The sequence below is a fragment of the Saccopteryx leptura genome, chromosome 9, assembly GCF_036850995.1.
Source record: "Saccopteryx leptura isolate mSacLep1 chromosome 9, mSacLep1_pri_phased_curated, whole genome shotgun sequence".
Lineage (NCBI taxonomy): Eukaryota > Metazoa > Chordata > Mammalia > Chiroptera > Emballonuridae > Saccopteryx > Saccopteryx leptura.
Window position 1 is genome coordinate 20,173,209 of NC_089511.1, and position 20,560 is coordinate 20,193,768.

The 20,560-nt window shown below is 52.9% G+C and overlaps 1 protein-coding gene across 2 annotated transcripts in view; it reads left to right on the forward strand.

Annotated features, from left to right (window-relative positions):
• Positions 1-15,467, forward strand: part of WWP2 (WW domain containing E3 ubiquitin protein ligase 2) — a 156,027-nt gene extending 140,560 nt beyond the window's left edge. For both annotated transcript variants that reach the window (XM_066348153.1, XM_066348154.1), the window contains exons 11-24: positions 1,973-2,027; positions 5,472-5,553; positions 6,125-6,253; positions 6,655-6,730; positions 6,975-7,046; positions 7,281-7,369; positions 9,321-9,480; positions 10,819-10,952; positions 11,277-11,417; positions 12,113-12,233; positions 12,556-12,660; positions 13,769-13,865; positions 14,082-14,154; positions 14,634-15,467. In XM_066348153.1, the coding sequence (XP_066204250.1) occupies positions 1,973-2,027; positions 5,472-5,553; positions 6,125-6,253; positions 6,655-6,730; positions 6,975-7,046; positions 7,281-7,369; positions 9,321-9,480; positions 10,819-10,952; positions 11,277-11,417; positions 12,113-12,233; positions 12,556-12,660; positions 13,769-13,865; positions 14,082-14,154; positions 14,634-14,733 (1,434 nt within the window). In that variant the 3' untranslated portion in view covers positions 14,734-15,467. The remainder of the gene's footprint in view (positions 1-1,972; positions 2,028-5,471; positions 5,554-6,124; positions 6,254-6,654; positions 6,731-6,974; positions 7,047-7,280; positions 7,370-9,320; positions 9,481-10,818; positions 10,953-11,276; positions 11,418-12,112; positions 12,234-12,555; positions 12,661-13,768; positions 13,866-14,081; positions 14,155-14,633) is intronic.
• Positions 15,468-20,560: the final 5,093 nt, after the last annotated feature.

Consider the following 20,560-nt stretch of genomic DNA (forward strand, 5'->3'; position numbering starts at 1 on the left):
GCTTTGTGGATTGTTGACTACTCAAAAGAAAGAAAGACCTGAAGCAGCAAACAATTTTGTACCAAACGCTTCTTTTAAATTCTTTAAATGATCGCCTGACCTGTGGTGGCGCAGTGGATAAAGCGTCGACCTGGAAATGCTGAGGTCGCCGGTTCGAAACCCTGGGCTTGCCTGGTCAAGGCACATATGGGAGTTGATGCTTCCAGCTCCTCCTCCCCTTCTCTCTCTCTCTGTCTCTCCATTCTCTCTGTCTCTCCTCTCTAAAAATGAAAAAAAAAAAAAAATCTTTAAATGATCTTTTCTGTAGTTCTCTTCTACAAGGACACTGCCGTGGCCCAGTACCTACCCTGCGGGACTGTGTTCGGCTTCATTATCTGAAATGCATGCATGTTTCACAAGTTCAGTCCTTTCCTTCTGTAGCCAAATGCTTCTGTACGTACTGTTCCTATGTATGAAGTGCAAAACAAAGTTGGAGGAACTTGGGTTTTATGAGATGCTGCACCCCAAATGACCACTGTGAATTTGGGAGATTTTTTCCTGTAACCATCAGACCAGAGCTGTGGCGGAGATACTGAGCACGTCCTCCATGTCACATTGATGGTAACGCGCCCTACATCGAGGACAGCCCAGCTTCCACACCTTGGTGCTGTTTCATTCTGCTGGGTTGGAGGCCCATTGCTGAAAGGGGGCTCTGTCCCATCAAGGAACCTATGGTTTCAAGACTTAAACGTCTTTGTTGGAACTTGCTTTGGAAGAGTTGCCTGTGCTGCCACCTTGGAAAGAAAGTTTCTCTGTCCTCTGAGCCGGGGGTGGAGGGCGGCTGTGGAAGGGGGTTCGCTGGCAGTTGAGTTCCACCAATGTTTTCTCAAGCGGAGACTGAGCTCCATTCATCCTCGTGCCTGTGTGTGGCTCCGAAGGGGCCAGCCAGGCAGCTCCAAGTCTGCATTGAGAATTTGATCCCCTAATGTTACGATTAAATTTTAGTAAGTGAAATAAAAATGTTTCAGAGAGAGAGAGAGAGAGAGAAAGCACAGAACAATACTGGTTTTATTTAACTATGAAGAGTTTCTGACAGCAGCCCCTTCCCCGCAGGATATGAGAACTCTCGGTCCACTGCAGCCCTGCCCCGGGGACCTCGCAGCAGAATTAGGCCAGGGGTGCGGGGTTCTAATGTAAACAGCGACCCTGAAGTCCGGAGTCCGCTCCCCCTTCTTTCTCCTGTCTCCCCTTCTCTCTTGCCACCTCTCCCCCGGCCCCACCTCCCCAGACAGGCACACGCAGAACACTGAGCAATTTCAGGTTTGGGCCTGAGGAGAATAAAGGTGCTTTGTGAAGGGAAGCAAAACATTCCTGGGGGAGGTGAGGGCCTGGGGCATGAATGTGCCCTCAGTCTGGGCTGACGCTGCACACCCTGCTCCCTCTCCCAGCGCACCCAGGAGGGGGGTGGAGGGAGGAGGGCCCAGCCCCCAGCCAGGAAGCTCTGGGCGTGGGCAGGGCTTGTGGGAATGATTTCATTGGAAAGGCCTGTGATATTTTTTCCCCTCCCGTGTGTGGTTCTTGGAGAAAGTTGGAGGTGGTGGTGATTTTAGTCGCCTTGGCCGTGGGAGCAGAAGCTGAGCAGAGGCACTTGGCCGAGCTCTGGGCAGCCCGGCTCCGAGCCCTTCGGCCATGCCTGGGACCAGCCCGCAGCCTCACAGGCCCTGGCCCGCCTTCACCTGCGCACCTCTTCCTCCCCCTGGCTGCGCCCTCTCCAAAACCTGTCTGTGTCCTCCATGTGCAGGGTTCTCTTTCAGGTTTTCATTTTTGAAAAAGACTTTTGAGGGGATCAGATGCCACCTAAGGCCCCACCGTCTCCTCTGCAAAGAGCCCAGTTGTGGAAATGAGCGGTTGGCATTTTTAGTTTTACCTATCGATTTATTTTTAACCAGTGGCTTTTTCTTAACCTCTGTGTTCTGCTGTTTCTTGTGTTTAGTCTTCGAGTGCTTCAACCGACCATGACCCACTGGGCCCCCTCCCTCCTGGCTGGGGTAAGTACGGAGTCCTACTAATGTGCTCTCGGCCTCCCTCCGCTGATGCTCTGTCTTCTCCCTGGGAGTCTTCCTCACTCCCCTCCCTTGGTTTCCCTTCTCACGTCTCTCCAGCACACTGTCTGGGAATGCCCGGCCAAAGCAATTGCAATGGAGCCAGAGGCTGGGGAGTTATGGCGTCCCTCTCTGCTCCGTAGCATTCTCCTGCTGTAGCTGAAGGAGGGTAGCCCTATGAAAGAAGTCCCGAGCGACTGTGGTACTGTTGGGTTTCGGCCTTGACTTGCAAAGTGCCTACCTAACAGCCCATCCCATGACAAAGGTGCTTTGGTGCTGGCCGAGTTCTGATGCATTGTCTAGGGCTGTGGCCTTGGAATTGAAAGGAGCTACCTTACCAAACCTTTCTTTGCAGCTGAGATGTTGGAGGACTTCAGCCTAGTTTTGACTAATGGAAGCCACCTTTTGAGGGGCCACACCTGTGAAAGGGGCCAGAGGGCAGCCAGCTGAGGGCTAGGTGGCGACTCTATGAAAGTGCATCATTGCTATTTAATAACAGCATGCTGGATTCTTCCTGTCATTGGCAGCTTGCCCCTTACCTGTGCTAAGTCCTTGGTGTGATTTGCAGTAATGAGTTAGAGCGGTAGACATCTGTGACTTGAGAGAAATTATAGACTTTATAGCTATTCTGGGAAGGAATGGCCATGCAAAAAGGGGTCATTAGAGATGGCGAGACTCAATGCTTTCTGTAGGCTCTCTGAGTGGAGTCAGGCTTTTTGTTCAATAGGCAAGAGTTCCTGGGAGTAAAGGGGGCCTTTTTTTTCCCCCCAGGAATAGGTATGTGTCTGGTTTAATTGATTGGTTAGTCTAGTCCAGCAGAAGACAGTAAATGCTGGTTTGGTGGTGTTCACAGATGGCATTAAGTTGGGTGGGGGCACGTTCCCCAGCGGAGACAGAGAAGCTGATGAGGATAGGATGAGCATCCGATCCTGTTGGTGCAGACACAGCTACTCCCTTGTAGTCATTTATGAGGTTGCATCCACCCCCTGGGACCTGCAAGGTATCCACTGCATTCCAGAGCACTGAAAGGACCGCCACCGCCTAGTCTCCTTGTCGGATGCGTCAGTCAGGGAGGCCTCCACACAGTTTTTGGTTTTCTGCTGGGAAACCGCTTACACAGGCACGTGGTCCACCTTGCTCCCTGAGCTGATGATGAAAGGTCATCACTGTCTCAGAGACTGGCAGCAAGTCGGATGTGAGAGAGTCCAACATAGGATCCCTGGCTAGATAAGGGAAAACAGCTGATGGAACAAGAATCTGGAATGCTGTTTGTCAGCTAGTAGACACTGTGACCTAGAGCTGGTGACCTGGATCTGTACCGTTCTGTGTAGAGTCACTTAATTTCTTTCTGTACCGGCTCTGCTAAACGAGGGTCGCCGAGTGTGAGCGGCTCTGAGGACTTGTCAACAGCTCCCAGAAGCCCAGTGTGAGGTATTTGCGAAGGGAATAGGAGCCGTGGTGGGAGTTAGTGCTGTTTATGAATGATGAAGACAACACAGAACTATGATGGTGTGTAACAGAAGAAAGAACTGCCGGCCAAGGGCCAGGGAACTTTACTAATCAAATTCTCCAGGCTTTGTGTTGGCTTCTCCAGGGCTGGTGTGGGGCCACCTCCCCACAGAGAGTTAAGATTGAACAGAAAGAGCAGCAGAACTAAATGAGACGTGCATTTGGCATGGGCCTGCTGTCAAGCCTCCTGTGTTCTCCCGCCCGCAGTCCTGTGTCCCTGTCTACTCCTCCATGGTAGAGTAGACCCCGTGGTCCTTCCTGAGCATCAGCTCGGTGGGGACATCTCAGCTTTAGATACACATCTCCTCAGCTGCCCTGACCTTGGGCACATGACTGAGTGTTCCCGAGTTCATGTCTCCCTAAACCTAAATGAGATTGAGCAAGATGCTCTTAGGACTCTCCCAGTCTCCAAACTATGAAATTGTATGCGGCAAAGCAGTTCCAGTGGGCCAAGAGAGCCCCCGACACAAAGCAGGGAGCAGTGCCAGAAACAAGGGCACAGGCCTCAGAGCGGCTGGACAGATCTCCCGGCCAGCGGTTAGCACTGGCCGGGGCCCCTGGCAGAGCAGATGTGGAGGATCTAGTTCAAAGCAGATGCTTCTGGCTGGGAGCAGCGCCTCCCTCCCCTAAGACCCCTCTTGGGAGGCCTGTCCTCTGTGGGTCAGTCCCACAGCTGTTCTCAGAGGGTGGCAGCTCTGTCGCAATTCTAGGCACCTTCTTTTCTTTCTTTCCCTTTGTTTTTAAAATGTTCGAGTAATGGATTACAGGTAGGGTGGGTAGAGACCAAGACCCTGGACTGATATTAGGGATGTTGCAGCCTGATACTTGAGGAGAGGGGGCTTGCGTACCCCCCCCCCCCAGGTGTTGATTTCCCTGTAGCTTCTGGAACTGATACTTTTTAGTTCTTTAATTGTGCCCTGTCATTGTATGTGAGAGAGGCCATTAGCATCATTTGTTTTCAAGACAGAAACAGATTTGAAGGTTCAGAAACTTCCTGAGAAAGGTGACCTGACAGGGTGATCCTTATAACCTTTTTCAAGGTCCGGAATCCCCAGCTAGAATTGGGTCTGTCCCCAAAGCTCAGACTCCCTCCCTACAGGACCCCAGAGCCATCATCACCCTCGCACTGGTCAAGAGCAAGAGGGTCAAGGTTGTCCAGAGGAGAGGGACAGAGTGTCCGAGTGTCCCCAAACCCGGCCCTGTCTGGAGGCATGCGTTTAGGTCTGAGAACTCGGTGGTAGTGGAAGTGCCGCAGCCCCTGGCGTTTATTTGCACATGTGCAACATAGAGGTTTTGCTGGGATGTGAGAGTTTTAGAACAAAACTTTGCTTTTAAGCAGGATAAAAGAAATAAAGTAGTGGGTACGTGGGCTCTGAGCACTGACCAGGGAAGTATGAGGTAAAACGCAGCCCCCGCAGGCCCTGCGTCCCTGCAGCCTGTGGGCAGAGTGGTTGCAGGACCAGAGAGCAGCTGTCACAGTCTTGGTGGCGGTGGAACTGGGGTTGAGGGGAGGTTGGCCCTGCCTCCACTTTGCACACAGCTGGATGCAATTATGCCTCTGGTTTCAGCTGAGCTGTTCCCCCCTCCCTGTTGCCACACTGCCCCCTCTTTACAACAAACCAACCAACCAAAGACAGTGCTTGATCCTGAGTTAGAAATGTGTCTGTCCCTCCCCCACACCCGACAGGGAAAGGTTCTCTTTGTCTTCGTTAGCCAGTGACAGATGTGTGTGAGCCAGGCTTTCATTGGTTAAACTTCTCTAACAGGCTGGGAACGGGGGCAGAAAGTCAGACCCAGCACCTGGAAAGGGGCACTCAGAGGGAGAACATGGCTCAAGGTGTCTCGATTTGATTGTCCTCTTTTCTTACTTCTCCCTGGCAGAGAAGAGACAGGACAATGGACGGGTGTATTACGTGAACCATAACACACGCACTACCCAGTGGGAGGACCCTCGGACCCAGGGGTAAGGACTGGGACCGGGAGGGGCTGGGCCCTGTGCGGCTCCAGCATTGGCTGAGTGGCTGGGACTGCGTTAGTTCTCTGCGGCCAGTGTTCTGGGATCTGCAGCAATGCTAACGTGCCTGGAGCCCCTCATGATATAGTGTTGTCCTGATGAGAGCTTAAAAGTGGCTCCTGAAATTGACCTTCCCAGTAGATGGACAGTGGCCTGAGGGCCCTTGTACTGGCTGCACAAGCTGCTAACATGATTTTATCCTACATTCGCCCCACTCTCCAAGAGCTAGTCTGGGATCGGGCAGTTGGTGCCTCAAGATTGCTGATGGCTGCTCAGGCCATGGCCATAGCCACCTAGGGCTGGTTCTTTGGCCTTGGGATAGTAAAGGTCCTTTCTCTTCTGCAGAACTGTCCTCATGACTTGAGTGGTACCAGGTACATCTCCTCAAGGCCCACACTCAGCGGCTCTGCAGAGCCGGGGTGAAAGCAGAGAGAAAGGAGCACTTTGGGGACCCCTGCCCCCTAAGCACTGAGGCCCAGAAGGTGAGGCTAGCCCTTAACCCTTCTCTCCCATGTTCCAGGATGATCCAGGAGCCAGCTCTGCCCCCAGGGTGGGAGATGAAGTACACCAGTGAGGGGGTGCGCTACTTCGTGGACCACAACACCCGCACCACCACCTTTAAGGATCCTCGCCCAGGGTTTGAGTCAGGGTAAGGACTGGACACAGGTGACAGCAGAATCTGTTAGCACAGGCTCCGTTTATCTGCGCTGAGCTGCTCTTACTGCCCTCTAGTGGCCAGTTTCCAGGTCACATTAGCAGGGCTGGGAGGGAAGGGGCCACCTTATTCAGTGTCACACCAGTGGTGTCTGTCTCTCTGTCTCTTCTGTCTCTCTCTTTCTCTCTCTCTCCCAGAGCAAGAGTCTGGCTGTATTTCTAGTTTTTCCTTTTACTTCTCAAATCTGCTGAAGGTTTTAACGGCTTTGGCTTCCTTTCTTTTACGTCTTACCTTACTCATCTTTAACATAGCACCAGCTTTTCTTAGGACTAACAGGATACATTGCTAACTTTTGAGAAATCACACATATCCCAGAACATCTATGCTTTTCTCAGGACGAAGCAAGGTTCCCCTGGTGCCTACGACCGGAGTTTTCGGTGGAAGTATCACCAGTTCCGTTTCCTCTGCCATGTGAGTTGGTGCCGGGCGTCCCTGGAGGCGGGGTGGTGGAGTTCCTTCAGCACACTTTCCCAGCCCAGCGCCTGGTCAGCGGGGGCAGGTCACTGTCCAAGCCCGAGTGGTTGTTGGATGTTATCTCCAGGCAGCTAGCTCCCGTTACTAGGGACCAAGCTGTCCTCTACCAGCCCTGGGAGAAAGAGAAACCTGTTTGTACAGACAGGAGACCAGGCTGAATTTTTTTTTCTTTTCTTTTCAGTCAAATGCGCTCCCCAGCCACGTGAAGATCAGCGTTTCCAGGCAGACACTTTTTGAGGATTCTTTCCAACAGGTTAGAAAATAATTATGGCGTCTAAGACCGGAGGCAGGCACCTGGCCCCCTCCTATCACCTCACCCTCTATCACATGACCTGTGAAACCCACATGGGCGAGTTTCCTAAGCCCGGGCCTTGGGGAGTGGTGTCTGCTAAAAAGCAGACTTTGCAGTCCCCTGCCCTCTGCCGCCAGCCTGGCGTGGAAGGGAGAGTGGAGTGGCAGGCTGGCCACGGTGCTCTTGTCTCCCCAGATCATGAACATGAAACCCTACGACCTGCGCCGCCGGCTCTACATCATCATGCGTGGCGAGGAGGGTCTGGACTATGGGGGAGTCGCCAGGTGAGCTGCGTGCCCCGGGAAGGCTGCGCTGCACCCCGCTGCCCCGGGCTCCTGGGCCCCGGGAAGGCTGCGCTGCACCCGCTGCCCCGGGCTCCTGGGCCCGTGGCCAGGAAGCTGCCTCCTCCTTGCTCAGGTCGATTGCCAACGTTCCTGCGCGTCTTCGGGAGTGGGCACGGGTATGGCCATTTTGAATGGCGCTGGAGCTGAATCCCCGGGTCCCTCCCCTGCTTGGCTAGGCACTAACCCTTTAGTTACTGGGTCATGGGGAGTCCCGGGGCTCAGGGGGAGGGCTCAGGACAACGGCTCTTTTACCAACCAATATGTCATTTTTTCTATACTTTTAACAACCAGTCCAGCTGCACCCGTGGGCAGCGGCTAGATGTTGGTGCCATGGGATTATCCCTTAAAGTCAACCCGCTTCTACTTTTAAGGCAGCCAGGGCAGGTTAAGTCAGGCCTCTTGCTGTGTACCTGACACGTATGAGCTGTGTCACAATCCGAAGGGCCTTGATCAGTATTCAGCTCCATGCCATATGTACGGGGTCAATACAGTTCAAATAGCTAATGCAACTCTAAAAAGAGCCCGGGGCATAGTCTTACCCTCACCACAGTCCACCTACAAAGGTGAACAGACTCTGGCAAAATGTTGCCATGGACAATGGGGCTGAAGGACCCCCGGCAGAGAGAGGGAGCTTCTTAGCCTGTGGTGATCGCTCAGTTCACTCACCTCTCATGGAGTGGGGACATCTTCTTGCTTGGTGTTGGGTTCATTTGTTGCTGGTCCTTTGTTCTTTGGTGGCTTTGCCCTCTGTGTTGGCCCTGGTGGATTGATTGCTCTTTTTCCCATGGTGACCGTGGTGACCTCCTCTCCAGGCTCTGCTTGGTGGGCTTCTGGTGTGGCTGCCGCCCTGTGTGTGTCTGTCTCTCTGTGTCCTGCCAGTGGTTTTACCCTATGGTAGGTTACGTCATGCTGTTCTACCACAGGGTAGAACCACGGACAGGATACCGGGGCACCCTCTGCATCGAAGGACTCCTCGTCTGCCCGGCCACAAACAGCCCAGCAGCCAGGGATTGGCCCAGTTGGGATGTCCCCCTGCTGGTTTAGCTGAAGCCCAAAAGGACTCTGAATTCCAGTTTGAGGCTTGTTCTAGGATGCAAAGAGATGCTAAGGCGTGGGTGTTGGGTCAGACAGATATGTGGGAGTCTGCGGAAAAGTCTGGAAACAGGATCTGGGGTAAGGGGACGGCAAAGTGCAAGGGAAGCAAGACACCTGCAGCGGGAGCGAGGTTTGTGATTTGCAGACAGCGTGCATGACAGAGTTCGGGCATCAGGAGTTAGGAGCGTATCAGTACTTGTTCATTCTGGGCTGCCGGCTCAGGTAGGCTGTAAGCAGGGTGGCTGCTCTTCATACAGCACCTTTGCAAGATTTAGAAAAAGATGCCTTTTCTCAAGATACTTCCATGTTGGAAAATAGTTGCAATATTCTGGCTTAATCAGAAAAAAACAGCTTGCCTGCTAGTTGCAGGAATATTGTTAGAGTAAATGTGCCAGTCTATATTTTACTATAGCATCCCTGTATAGTACACAGCCTACACAACTATGCATGGTGGCCCCAGGGTGTAAGGAGCTCCTTTGCCATTAAGATGCTCTGGACATCAGGTGTACAGTCCTGGAACGCACCACCTGGGAGCCAGCAGGCACGCACGTTTCCTGTGCCTCATCCTCGGGTGCGGCTGTCGTCCTCCTTCGCCCTGGGCCTGACCCCACCCTGTTCACTGGCCAGCTGTTAATACAGGTCAGGTCGGCCCAGGTGCGGATCCCAGTGGGACTCGACTGCCCAGGACACGTGTCTCCCGAATAGTGGAAACAGGACAGCAGGGGAGAGACGCGCCCCACTGTGAGTGTGCAGGGAAGGAGCTATTAGTCCTGTTTTTCTCTCTCTTCTCTCCCAGAGAGTGGTTTTTCCTCCTGTCCCACGAGGTGCTCAACCCCATGTATTGTTTATTTGAGTATGCTGGGAAGAACAATTACTGCCTGCAGATCAACCCTGCCTCCTCCATCAACCCTGACCACCTCACCTACTTTCGCTTTATTGGCAGATTCATCGCCATGGTAAGAGTCACTACCATGAGACCTCCAGGGAGGGGGGCCGCCCAGGAGGCCAGGCCCCGTACACCAGTAGCAGCCCCACGCTCATCCTCGCAGAACTAACCAAGCATGCAAAAAGCCAGAGAGAGTTATGGAGCTAGTCCTCAGTTCTCTCAGTGCCCACCCAGGGCCGTTGAGAGGGTTTCTATGTGTTGCTTTGTCGAGGGCTTATCAAGCGAAAGCCCAGGGTCCCTGGGTCATGGGCTTCACTAACATCCGCAAGTGCTCTGTTGAGGGTGTTGGGATGACGGGGGTAGACACTCCTACAACTGCCCGCCTGGTGCCTGTCGTGGGGATGCCACTGTCTGTCACAAGCCCAGGGTGAGGGCAGTTGGGAGTGTCCTGCTCTGACATTCAGGCCTTCTGTCAGGGATTTGGAATCTGCAGTAGCTTAGGACAGAAGAACCTGAGTAGACCAGTAGGGGCATGCTGTAGGAGACATCCGTCCGGAGCCGGGCCAACTAGGGAAGGAGGAGCTGTACGCATGTCTGTTGTATGCATTTATCTAGAAATGGGAACATCATGTGAATAGGGAAGGGGACATGTCACCTGCATCCTGCTGAGTGTCTGATGAGGGTGGAGAACCAGGACCGAGGCGGGGGAGCCCGTGGGAGCCACTGGCTCACTGCCATCTTTGGTGGTTTGAGATATTTCACTGATAACTTTTCTTAGCTTTTCCCTGTTCCCTTCTCAGGAGGACCCAATAGGCCTTGACTAAATATGTCCCTTCTCCTGGTCTGGAGGTTTTTGGCCAAGGTGTTGGGCTCAGGATGTGGGTACATTTTTCCTAGGTCTAGAGACCCGCCTGGCCCAGCAGCCATCAGGCCAGGCCAATAAAACCCTAGACTATTACTCACCACTGGCCCGCCAGCTCTCGCCGTCAACGGTGTCTGCATTATTTTTGGCTGCTGGTGCTGCCCAGCTCTGAGTGTCAGTGAGTCAGGGCTGCCACCTGGCGCTGTGCTGACCACGTCTTCTCTGTGAGTGTGGGCACATCTTTGCTAGAGCGGGCAGCTGGCATGCAGGGGTGCTTGGTGGGCAGCGGGCTGGAGGTGGGCCCCTGAGCAGGCTGGCTCTGCTCGGACCCTGTGGTCTGCGGGTGAGATAAGAGTCTGTCCCAATGTCCCAGTCAGGACAAGAAGTATCACATATTGCCCAGACCCTCCATTTGGGCCCGAGGTGGCTGAGTGCCGAAGTGCTCTGAGGAGAGAGGGCAGTCCACAGGAACCAGGCTTTGAGACAGCATCCTAGAGCTGCCTCCGTGAAGGCCGAAGCTCTTTGCTGTGTCGCTTCCTTCCACAGGCTCTGTACCACGGGAAGTTCATTGACACAGGCTTCACCCTCCCTTTCTACAAGCGGATGCTCAACAAGAGACCAACCCTGAAAGACCTGGAATCCATTGACCCCGAATTCTACAACTCCATCGTCTGGATCAAGTGCGTCCCCTCACTTGTCCACCCTGGGAGGAGAGGAAGCTCTGGTTGGGAAGTAGGGGCCCATGGCCCCCATATTCTCTGCCGTAGTGGCCCCGAGCTCTGGCCCAGGCTGTATAAGAGCTATGGAGAAGCACAGCTTTCGGGTCCCCATAGGGCAGCTCTGGGTTCTCTCCTTGCATCAGGGAGAGAGCCCAGGCTGCTCTTCCAGATCCTAGGCCTCTCCGAGTCCTCGTGTCCCCGGCACTAACAGTGCCTGATGGAGCAGGATGAAGGGAAGACCTTTCTCAAACAGACATCTTCCCTCCTGTGTTCTCGTGCCCTCAGAGAGAACAACCTAGAAGAGTGTGGCCTAGAACTGTACTTCATCCAGGACATGGAGATTTTGGGCAAGGTGACAACCCACGAGCTGAAGGAAGGCGGGGAGAACATCCGAGTGACAGAGGAGAACAAGGAAGAATACATCATGTGAGTCTCACGTGGGGGGTGGGGAGCGGTGGGGGGGTGGGGGTGGGAGTGGGGGGCGCTGGAGTGGGACAGAGGCGGCTGCAGAGAGAGGGTTTCCTGCTCTTGTTTCTGGGTGTCTTCTTCAGCCAGGGGTCACAAAACCCTCCCATCTTGCTCGGCCTTAGCTGGCTGCCTGGGGCTGGTCCTGTGCTGACCGGAGGGGGGGGCGGGGCGGAGCCCAAGCCTGCTGCAGCCTACAGTCCCCGTTCACTTTCTCTTCCCGTGTGGGGGACTTCAGGACTGCGGGGCTGCATTTCTTTGACGAGTCACTAAACTTAGACATCTTTCTTTTTCCTCGCTAAAAGGATTTCTGTGTCCTCTGTGCTTAAATCTACTATTTCACGTGCGTGAGTGCACACATTCACCTATGCGTGTCCCTCAGGTCTCTCGGTTTAGTCTGTTAACAACCGTACGTCTGAGGCTCAGTCGGTGAGCATAGAAGGAAGAGGAGGGGATTTCAGCAGTGTATGTATCTCTGGGTTGCTGTGAGGTTTAAGAGGTTCTGTTCTGCGGCTGATAGCTGCTGGGTCTCACGGCACTGCAAGTCAAGTCTCAGCGGGGTCCTTGCTGCCCGGTGACAGTGGCCTCATGGAAGGCTCTGAGCTGCGCTTGGACAGTGGGCTCGGGCTCCACCGACAGCCAGTCTTTGGTTTCAGGCTGCTGACCGACTGGCGTTTCACGCGGGGCGTGGAAGAGCAGACCAAAGCCTTCCTGGATGGCTTCAATGAGGTGGCCCCCCTGGAGTGGTTGCGCTACTTTGATGAGAAAGAGCTGGAGGTGAGAGTTAAGGTTGTTGGGACCTGAGCCCCTGCCTCTGGGGCGACCCTGCCCTTTGATAGCCTCGCTGTGTACCCACAGAAACTCCCCGTAAAGCTGCACACTCCCCAGGACTGTGACAATAGGCCAATAGCTTTGATTTGGGTCCTTGCACCCGCCCATCCCTGGGCCCCGCTGTGAGGGGTCCGTGTGCAAGATTTGTGTTGTCCGTGTGATAAAAGCTGGCAGCAGGAGCAACTGACAGATTCTGGGCGGTTCCACCTGCTGGTGAGCGGGCGGGCGCCGGCGAGGAGGCCGCAGGCCACTGACCCTTCCCTTGCAGCTGATGCTGTGCGGCATGCAGGAGATCGACATGAACGACTGGCAGAAGAACACCATCTACCGACACTACACCAAGAACAGCAAGCAGATCCAGTGGTTCTGGCAGGTGGGTCCTGCCAGGTCAGGGCCAGGGTCTTGGCAGCGGTATCGCTGCGTCCCAGCGAAGGAAACGAGACTGATTAGACCTCAAGCCTGAGGACCCTTGTCACGTTATCACCTACCCCATCTTTGACATTGTCCTTGCCTCTCCCCCAACCCCAACTTGCAAAAGATGAGAAAGAAATTCAATCTTGGGACAGATGGAGCTGTTGCAGTTAGTTGGGTGGTGGCTGGGGCATTTGACAGGATGCTGGGGTCAGCTGGGGTCAGCTGTGAACACCGGTGTGCGGTCGGGGAGCCCCCAGGAGGAGGCACAGGCCCATCGGGCACGTGGCTTCCTTCCAGCCAGGTGGGACGGGAAAGCATGCACTTGGGTCCAGAGAGACGGAGCTTGTCATCCTGTACATAATGAATTGGTTTCTTTATATGTGGGCTCTTGTGGTCGTCATTATGAAGTATAACAAACACATAAAAAGGGAATAACTACGTAAAATATTTTTGGTTGAGGTGAAATTCACAGGCCATAAAATTCATCATGTGAAGCAAGCATTTTAAGGTATTCAGTTCACTGGCTTTTCATAGTATTGTGCAAACGTCATGACTAATTCCAGAACAGTCTGCCCCCTCAAAATAAAACCATTAAGCAGTCACTCCCGTTTTTAGTACGCATTTAAAAGTAGAACTTGGAGCCTTGGACAGGTAGCTCAGTTAGTTGGAGCATCGTCCCGATATGCCAAGGTTGCAGGTTCAATCCCCAGTCAAGGCACATACAAAAATCAAGCAATGAATGCATAACTGACTGGAACAACAAATTGATGTTTCTTTCTCTCCTTTTCTCTCCTTTCCTCTTTCTCTAAAATCAATAAAAATAAAATAAAAAGAACTTGAAAGGGAAGAGAATACCTGGCCCAAGGTGTTCCTGAGACAAAGGGGTCTCAGACTGGCAGGCATGTTCTATAAGCACAACCTCTTGGAGCAGCTTTGGGGGTTCCCGGGTTGGTGGCTGTCACCCCCGCCCCTCCCGGGCTTTGTTCTTAGCCACAGGAGAGTTAACAGGGTAGGGTGAGGAGCAGGCCAGGGGAATCACCCCACGGCCTTGCCTTTCGGAGTTGCAGGTGGTGAAGGAGATGGACAACGAGAAGAGCATCCGGCTGCTGCAGTTTGTTACAGGGACCTGCCGCCTGCCTGTCGGGGGATTTGCTGAACTCATTGGTGTGTCTTCCCTTGCCTGCTAGCACCCTTGTGTGGGGGCGGGGACAGCTTAGAGGGAGAAGGGAACCTACTGTCTTCCTGGAAGCAAGTCAGTGGGAGGGGCAAGAGCTGGGCCTGTGCTGCCTGGGTCTGAGCCATCTGTGGGCGGAGCCAGACAGTCCTGCCTTAAGAAGGGGGACAGTCTGGTTACATAAGGTGCCTTTCTTCGGATAACAGGTAGCAATGGACCACAGAAGTTTTGCATCGACAAGGTTGGCAAGGACACTTGGCTGCCCAGAAGCCATACCTGGTGAGCGTGCTGGTTTTCCTGGGACGTGGCTTGCAGACCTGACCAACGCCTAAGGGCGACTTTGGGGCCTTGACTCCGGCAACTTCTGCCTGGCTCTGGGCTGCTGGGTTTGAGAAGAGGGTCTGTGACGTGCCGGACGCCTTGTCTGGGCCTCTGATCTGTGGGAGTTGTGGCAGCAGCTATGCACCCTGATGGTCATGCCAGGCATTAAACTGAAACTGCTATTCCAGTAGGCCAAGAGCTGCTGCCCTGAGTGCCCTCTTGCCCAATTCCCCGTTTCCCCAGCTGCCTGTCCTCTCTCCTAAGCCCTCTGTGGTCCAGGAACCTGAGCGTTACGGCTCAGCCAAGCAGGTCCTGGAGGCCTCTGTGTTGGCATCTCACCAGCGGGTCGAGCCACAGTCGCATGAACACTTGCGACCCTCCTGGGCCAGCGGCCCTGACCTTCCCATGCTGACTGTGTGCCACCCCTCTCTCAACAGTTTCAACCGTCTGGATCTCCCCCCATATAAGAGCTACGAGCAACTGAGAGAGAAGCTGCTGTACGCCATCGAGGAGACCGAGGGCTTCGGACAGGAGTAACTGCGGCTGCCCCCCACGCCCCCAGCACACACGTAGTCATGAGCCCTCCCTGCCTGAGAGCTGCTAGTCGCAGCCCTGGGAGGTCGCCGCAGATGGTGGCCCTGCATGGGTCCACACTGTCATCAGGCTGGCGCGGCAGAGCCTGACCTCAAGAGGCCCTGCTCATCCTCCCTCCTGCCCACTGGTGGCAGTCTGGAATATAGCCCTTGGTCACCATAGTCCTGTCACCCACTGCAGTTTGGAGGCCGACTCTCTGCAAAGCTCAGCCTCCTCCTACCCTAAGGCCAACCCCAGGCGTGTGTGAGTGTGCAAGGGAGGGTGCCCATGCCAAAGGGCTGCAGCACAAGCCCTGGGCCTCCTGGGCTGGTTAGGCAAGAAGCAGACTGGCCACTTGGGGTAGCTGTCTGGACAGAGAAGGCCCAGAGTCTTTGCCAGTAAAAGAGGTTCTGTTTTAAACAGAACTTTTCCAGTGATCTGCACAAAATGAAGGTCTGAGAGAGGAGAGGAGCTCTTCCTATGCCCAGAGCTCTGGATCAAGGCGGGCTCGCTTCCTTCCCTAGCAGGCTCCAGCCGGGGAGGCAGAGCTGCAAGGCGCCTGTCTCCACTCAGGGCCGGCCTGTTCCTTCTTCCCGGCCAGGAAACGGTTGTGCCAGTTGCTTGGATGTCAGTGCGATGGAAACAGCCAACTCAGACTTGGTTTTCCCTTTACATAAACTTGAAACATTTTGTGTGTAGGGTTGCTTCGTGTTCTGTTGCTGGTATGCTGCTGTCACTTTCTCTCAAGGGGTTGATGTATCAGGTGTTGCTGGATCTTGAGGGACCCAGCACCGTTGATCCAAGAATTTCCCAAACAGCTGCAACTCTTAGGCAGATTCACAGTTCTGTGAGCTCAGGCAGCGCGGCTTCATAGCGGCCTCATCCCCGAGCCTGGACAGAGAGGGCAGGGGCGGTGCCTGGGTACTACCCCCACCTTGCGGCCTTTGACAGAGAAGAACTCCCTCCGCTATATGCAGTCACCCAGGCTCTAGATCTCCGGGGGTCTGTTAGTCCCCTGTTGAGAATGAAGTGCATCTCACCACCCTGGGGTGTGCTGATTCCCCATGGAAGTGAGGCTTTGTCTGCACCCAGGACGGTGCTCTTGGAAGCTGGCTGCAGGGCCCTGAGCTGCTGCATACTCCTGACTTGATTTCTGGAGCCGCCACTGGGCTCTGTCGTGGGCATTCTGCCGTGTATTGATTTCTTCAAGGTGAACACACTCCCCTGAAATGCTGGAGTGGTTGTCGTGAACTCCCCAACCATCCCCCCCCAGGGTTCTAGCACCAAGCGCTCGTTGCAGACTAGCTCGCTTCCTCGGACCCCAGGCAGGCCCTCAGACCGGTCACGGGCTTGTGGATGATAGTCTCGCATTCCCAGGTCCTCATCCTTCCCCGGCCCATGGAGTCAGCCCATGTCCGCTGATTTCAGTGACTCAGCTCACTGCAGCTCAGCCTGTTTTCTTCCCTGGAGTCACTTGCTATGCTTCCCTGCACTGTCACACACACCATGTCCGGGTCGGGGTGCGAGCTGCCGCATGGTGTTTGGAAGCCTCGGGCTCATGTGTGTTCAGAGTATGTTCACGTTTGTGTGTGTGTGTGTGTGTGTGTGTGTGTGTGTGTGTACATACATGTATGTAACAGGTGGCTATGGAATGTCCTTCGGGAGCTCTGAGTTGGTCATCAGATTGTTTTGGAATGCCCAGCATTTCGCCTCAGAATTGACAGTTCCTTGTGCAATAAACAATCAGCAGCTGTGGGTGGCATTGGTGTGTTGTCTCCAAAATCATGGCCCTCCGCGTGAGAGGCCTTTGGGCCCCACAGGCCCCCTCCCCCCCCAGGGTCCCGGCAGGGGCAGAAGTTCTATGACTTGCTGGTTTTGAGAAGCGTGTGTCATTAACCAAGACAACCACACTTCAGACAGGTGGCTGAGTCCTGGTCCAGGGTGGCACTGACTTCAGCCCTTGGTCAGGGCCTCACTGCCCCCTTCTGCCATCCTCAGCCCTGACAGGCCTGGGTTTCTTTGAGCAGTTGCTATGGGGCCAGGACACCCAGCAGGTGAGGCTACAGGTTATAGAATCTTTGGAAACCAGGCCCTGGGGACAGTGTTCTGGACAGGTTTTTTTTGTTTGTTTGTTTGTTTGTTTTTTTAGAGAGGCAGAGAGGAGAGTGACAGGAACATCGAGCTGCTCCTGTATGTGCCCTGACCGAGGAATAAACCAACCTCCATGTTCCAAGATGATTCTCTGACCAACTGAGCTATGGGCCAGGACTTAATTTTTTTTCACTGAGTTTTAGAAAGATGGAGTGAAGAAGGGAGAGAGAGGTGGGGGAAAGGAAGCATTCATTTGTTGTTCCACTCAGTCGTGCATTCTTTGGTTGCTTCCCGTGTGTGCCCTGACCGGGGATCAAACCCGCAACCTTGTTGTTTTGGGATGATGCTCTTAACCGATGGAGCTAACCGGCCATGGCCCTGGACAGTCATTCATTCAAGTAACATTTCTTGGTGTTTCTTGAGTTCCACAATGGTAGCTGCACTCCCTGATCTTGAGTTTCTGTCATACAAGGGCTTGCCACTTAGGGGACGTCAGAGTTCAGATGGGACAGATTACCATGCTGATGAGCCTTGCTGCATTTGACACGGAAATGACTGTCATGACTTTGCCTTACTCCGTTTGTGCTTCCCAAGGGAGGCCGGGATGTTCAGAGGGAGGGGCTCCTTCCTGGAGTTCATCAGCTGAACTTACCACCCTGCCGCCATCTCCAAAGCGTTTTTTCCCTTGACAGGGCAATGCTAAACTTTGAGAAAAATATTGACAAAAGTTCACATGTTATACAGACAACTCATAATAAATGCAAATAAGACATGCTCAAGTGGAAATTGTTCTCCTCACTCTCATCCCCAGAGGCAGCTGTTCCTTTTCCTGTGGTCCTTCTAGACTATTTAATGTGCATATGCAAACCATGTATACCTACAATTTTTAAATAGACCAAAAAGGAGCTTTTGTGTGTTGAACAACTCGCTTGCCTCATTAAAGGAGCTATTAGGGACACGGTTCTTCACTGTGTGACATTCCATGTCATGGTTCTGAGATAACGCCCGTCCTTGTCCTAACATGCACTGTGGCTGTGCCCCCCTGCTTGCTGGGGCCGCAAGGCTGAGAGTGCCCTTGGGCAGGCCTGGTGCTCTGATGCTGCTCTTCTCCAAGCGGCTGTTGTCCTAGTGGTTGGACTATATGATACACGTTTTCACTTAAAATTTGAAGAGGGTTTAAAATTCAAAGACAGAAAGGGTCTACAATGAAAACCAGCCCTCTCCCTTACTCTTGTTCCTCAGCTGCTCCGGTCACCTGCTAGAGGCAACTGTTGTGCTGGTTTCTTCTGGGGCCCTAGGTACATTTTAAAAATCCCAACAGATTGTACCTAGTTGCCCTTCAAAAAGGGTCTTATTTTACCAGCCTCAGCAATGGGCAGGGCCCCTTGTCACCCTGCTGGGCGAACTGAATTTGAGCTCCCCCGGTCTGTCCCCAGCTCTCCGTTCCCTTTTCTGTCTCCCAACGCGGGGCCTCCGCCCTTCCACACAATCATACACAATCAGTGGGGGGTTTTGTTTGTTTTGTAACGTTTACTGTGTAACCGTAATGAAATCTTCTGTACTCTTTTTGAAGGCTTACTTGAAAAGCAACAAGAATATTTATATTACTATGATCATATAAATACTGTGTACTCCAGAACCAGTTTGTATAAAGTCAGAGAACCATTTCTTCCTCCTGAGTTCTTTCATCCTGGAGGTTCTAACCCCTCTTTGCTTTTCTTATATCCTCATTTTTTTTTCTAACTCTGAAGTGTTTCAAGTGAAACTAGTTGGCAGGGAGTACCCCTACCACTGTAATAAGTTCCTGGTATAACTAGCCAAATGGAGCAGAGAAGTCTCCCATTGTCAATCAAGGTCCCTAGTGGGTCTCCCGGGTGCCAGAAAAACTTCACTAAGTGGGATCTCACTGGGTCTGTCTGGAAAACTCAGTTTCTCTCCACTGCCCTTTGATATCAGGGCTCACTTCACCCTTCTAGGCCAACTCTTAACTATCTACATGCTTGCAGTTAGGGAAGGCTCTCCCGGTTCATAAGCTGAACTCAGCCTCATCAGGACCCCAGCCTCATCTTGGGGAAGAAATTTGAATCAGTGTCCAAAGCTATTACCTTAGCTAATTTCCCTACAGTCTACCTCTTGGATCTAATTTTAAGTACCATTTTATCTAGGTCCCTGTGATTCTGAGGTTAGTTCAAGTCCTACAGTGGAGCCCATTTTTCTGTAGTCCAAGCTACATGAGTTAAGCACCACTCAGCTGACTCAGATCGGAGCATGTGACTTACCATTGGCTATTCTAAATTATTTGAATAGCCTTTGAACATCAACATGGACTCAGGACCTACCTCTAAACCTGGTCCCAGTGGCAATAATCGTTTTCTTTTTGATGCTTGTTACAGTTTTTTCCCCTTCAATTTGATTCTGTTTGTCACCTTACTGGTTATATTTGATAGTATGATATTCTGTTCCCAACTTTAGTCCCATCTCTCCAAACAGAATCAATGACTCCACTAGGAGCCCTAGTACTTTTTTGGTATAAAATAGTATTAAAAATCAGGATGGGTTCCATCAAGGTGGCACAGTGCATACATTATTATTATTATTTTATTTATTTATTTATTTTTTACAGAGACAGATAGTGAGTCAGAGAGAGGGATAGACAGGGACAGACAGACAGGAACGGAGAGAGATGAGAAGCATCAATTATTAGTTTTTCATTGCGCGTTGCAACACCTTAGTTGTTCATTGATTGCTTTCTCATATGTGCCTTGGCCGCGGGCCTTCAGCAGACTGAATAACCCCTTGCTGGAGCCAATGACCTTGGGTTCAAGCTGATGGGCTTTTGCTCAAACCAGATGAGCCCGCGTTCAAGTTGGCAACCTCAGGGTCTCGAACATGGGTCCTCAGCATCCCAATCCGGCACTCTATCCACTGCGCTACCGCCTGGCCAGGCACAGTGCATACATTATTTGATCCACCTCTCTGTTCTAAGCACATAATAAAGACTCACAAAATATAAAAAAGAAAAAAAAGTCTGGTTCAAAACAGGATAAATAATGTCATGGGTCAGAAACAGAACAAAATGCAAAACATTGGGCAAGATAGAAGCTGTGGGTGTGCTGCACCCCGAGCCTGGCAGTGGTGGCCAGGAGTTCAGCTGCTGAGGGGTGAGCAGTCTAAATACGCTCCTGTTTAGATGGGGGCACACACCAGCCCACTGCCGGAGCCCACTGCTCCCTCCCATTTCACGAAAGCAGGCCAGCCAGCAAACAGAACCGCTCTCTTGCTGCTGTGCACATGGAGGCCTAAGGAGGCAGCAACTCCTCCAACCAAGCCAGTCCCGTGGTTCTGGGCCAGATCTGTGCTACTCCTAGGTCACCGGGGCCAGGCAGCCACACTGCCATTCAAAGGTCCGGCTCTAGAGTGGATGCCCATCAGGACCAGAGGCAGATGCAAAACCAACAGGCAGGCGGAGAAGGTGCGAAAGAACAACTAACTCCTTACTCAAAACTTTTGTTTCTCCGTATCACAGCGAAAGCTGTCCGTGGATCTCTTGCCTGCTGGTGTTTGCTGTAAGGGGGTTAGGTGGCAAATGGGCCTTTTCACAGGGTCCCTAAATGTCACTGTTCAGGGGTCTTTTCTCTGGGGTGGCAAGTTTTTCCAGAAATGAATCCTCCTCTCCCATGTGAGGGGTAGATGATGCCTG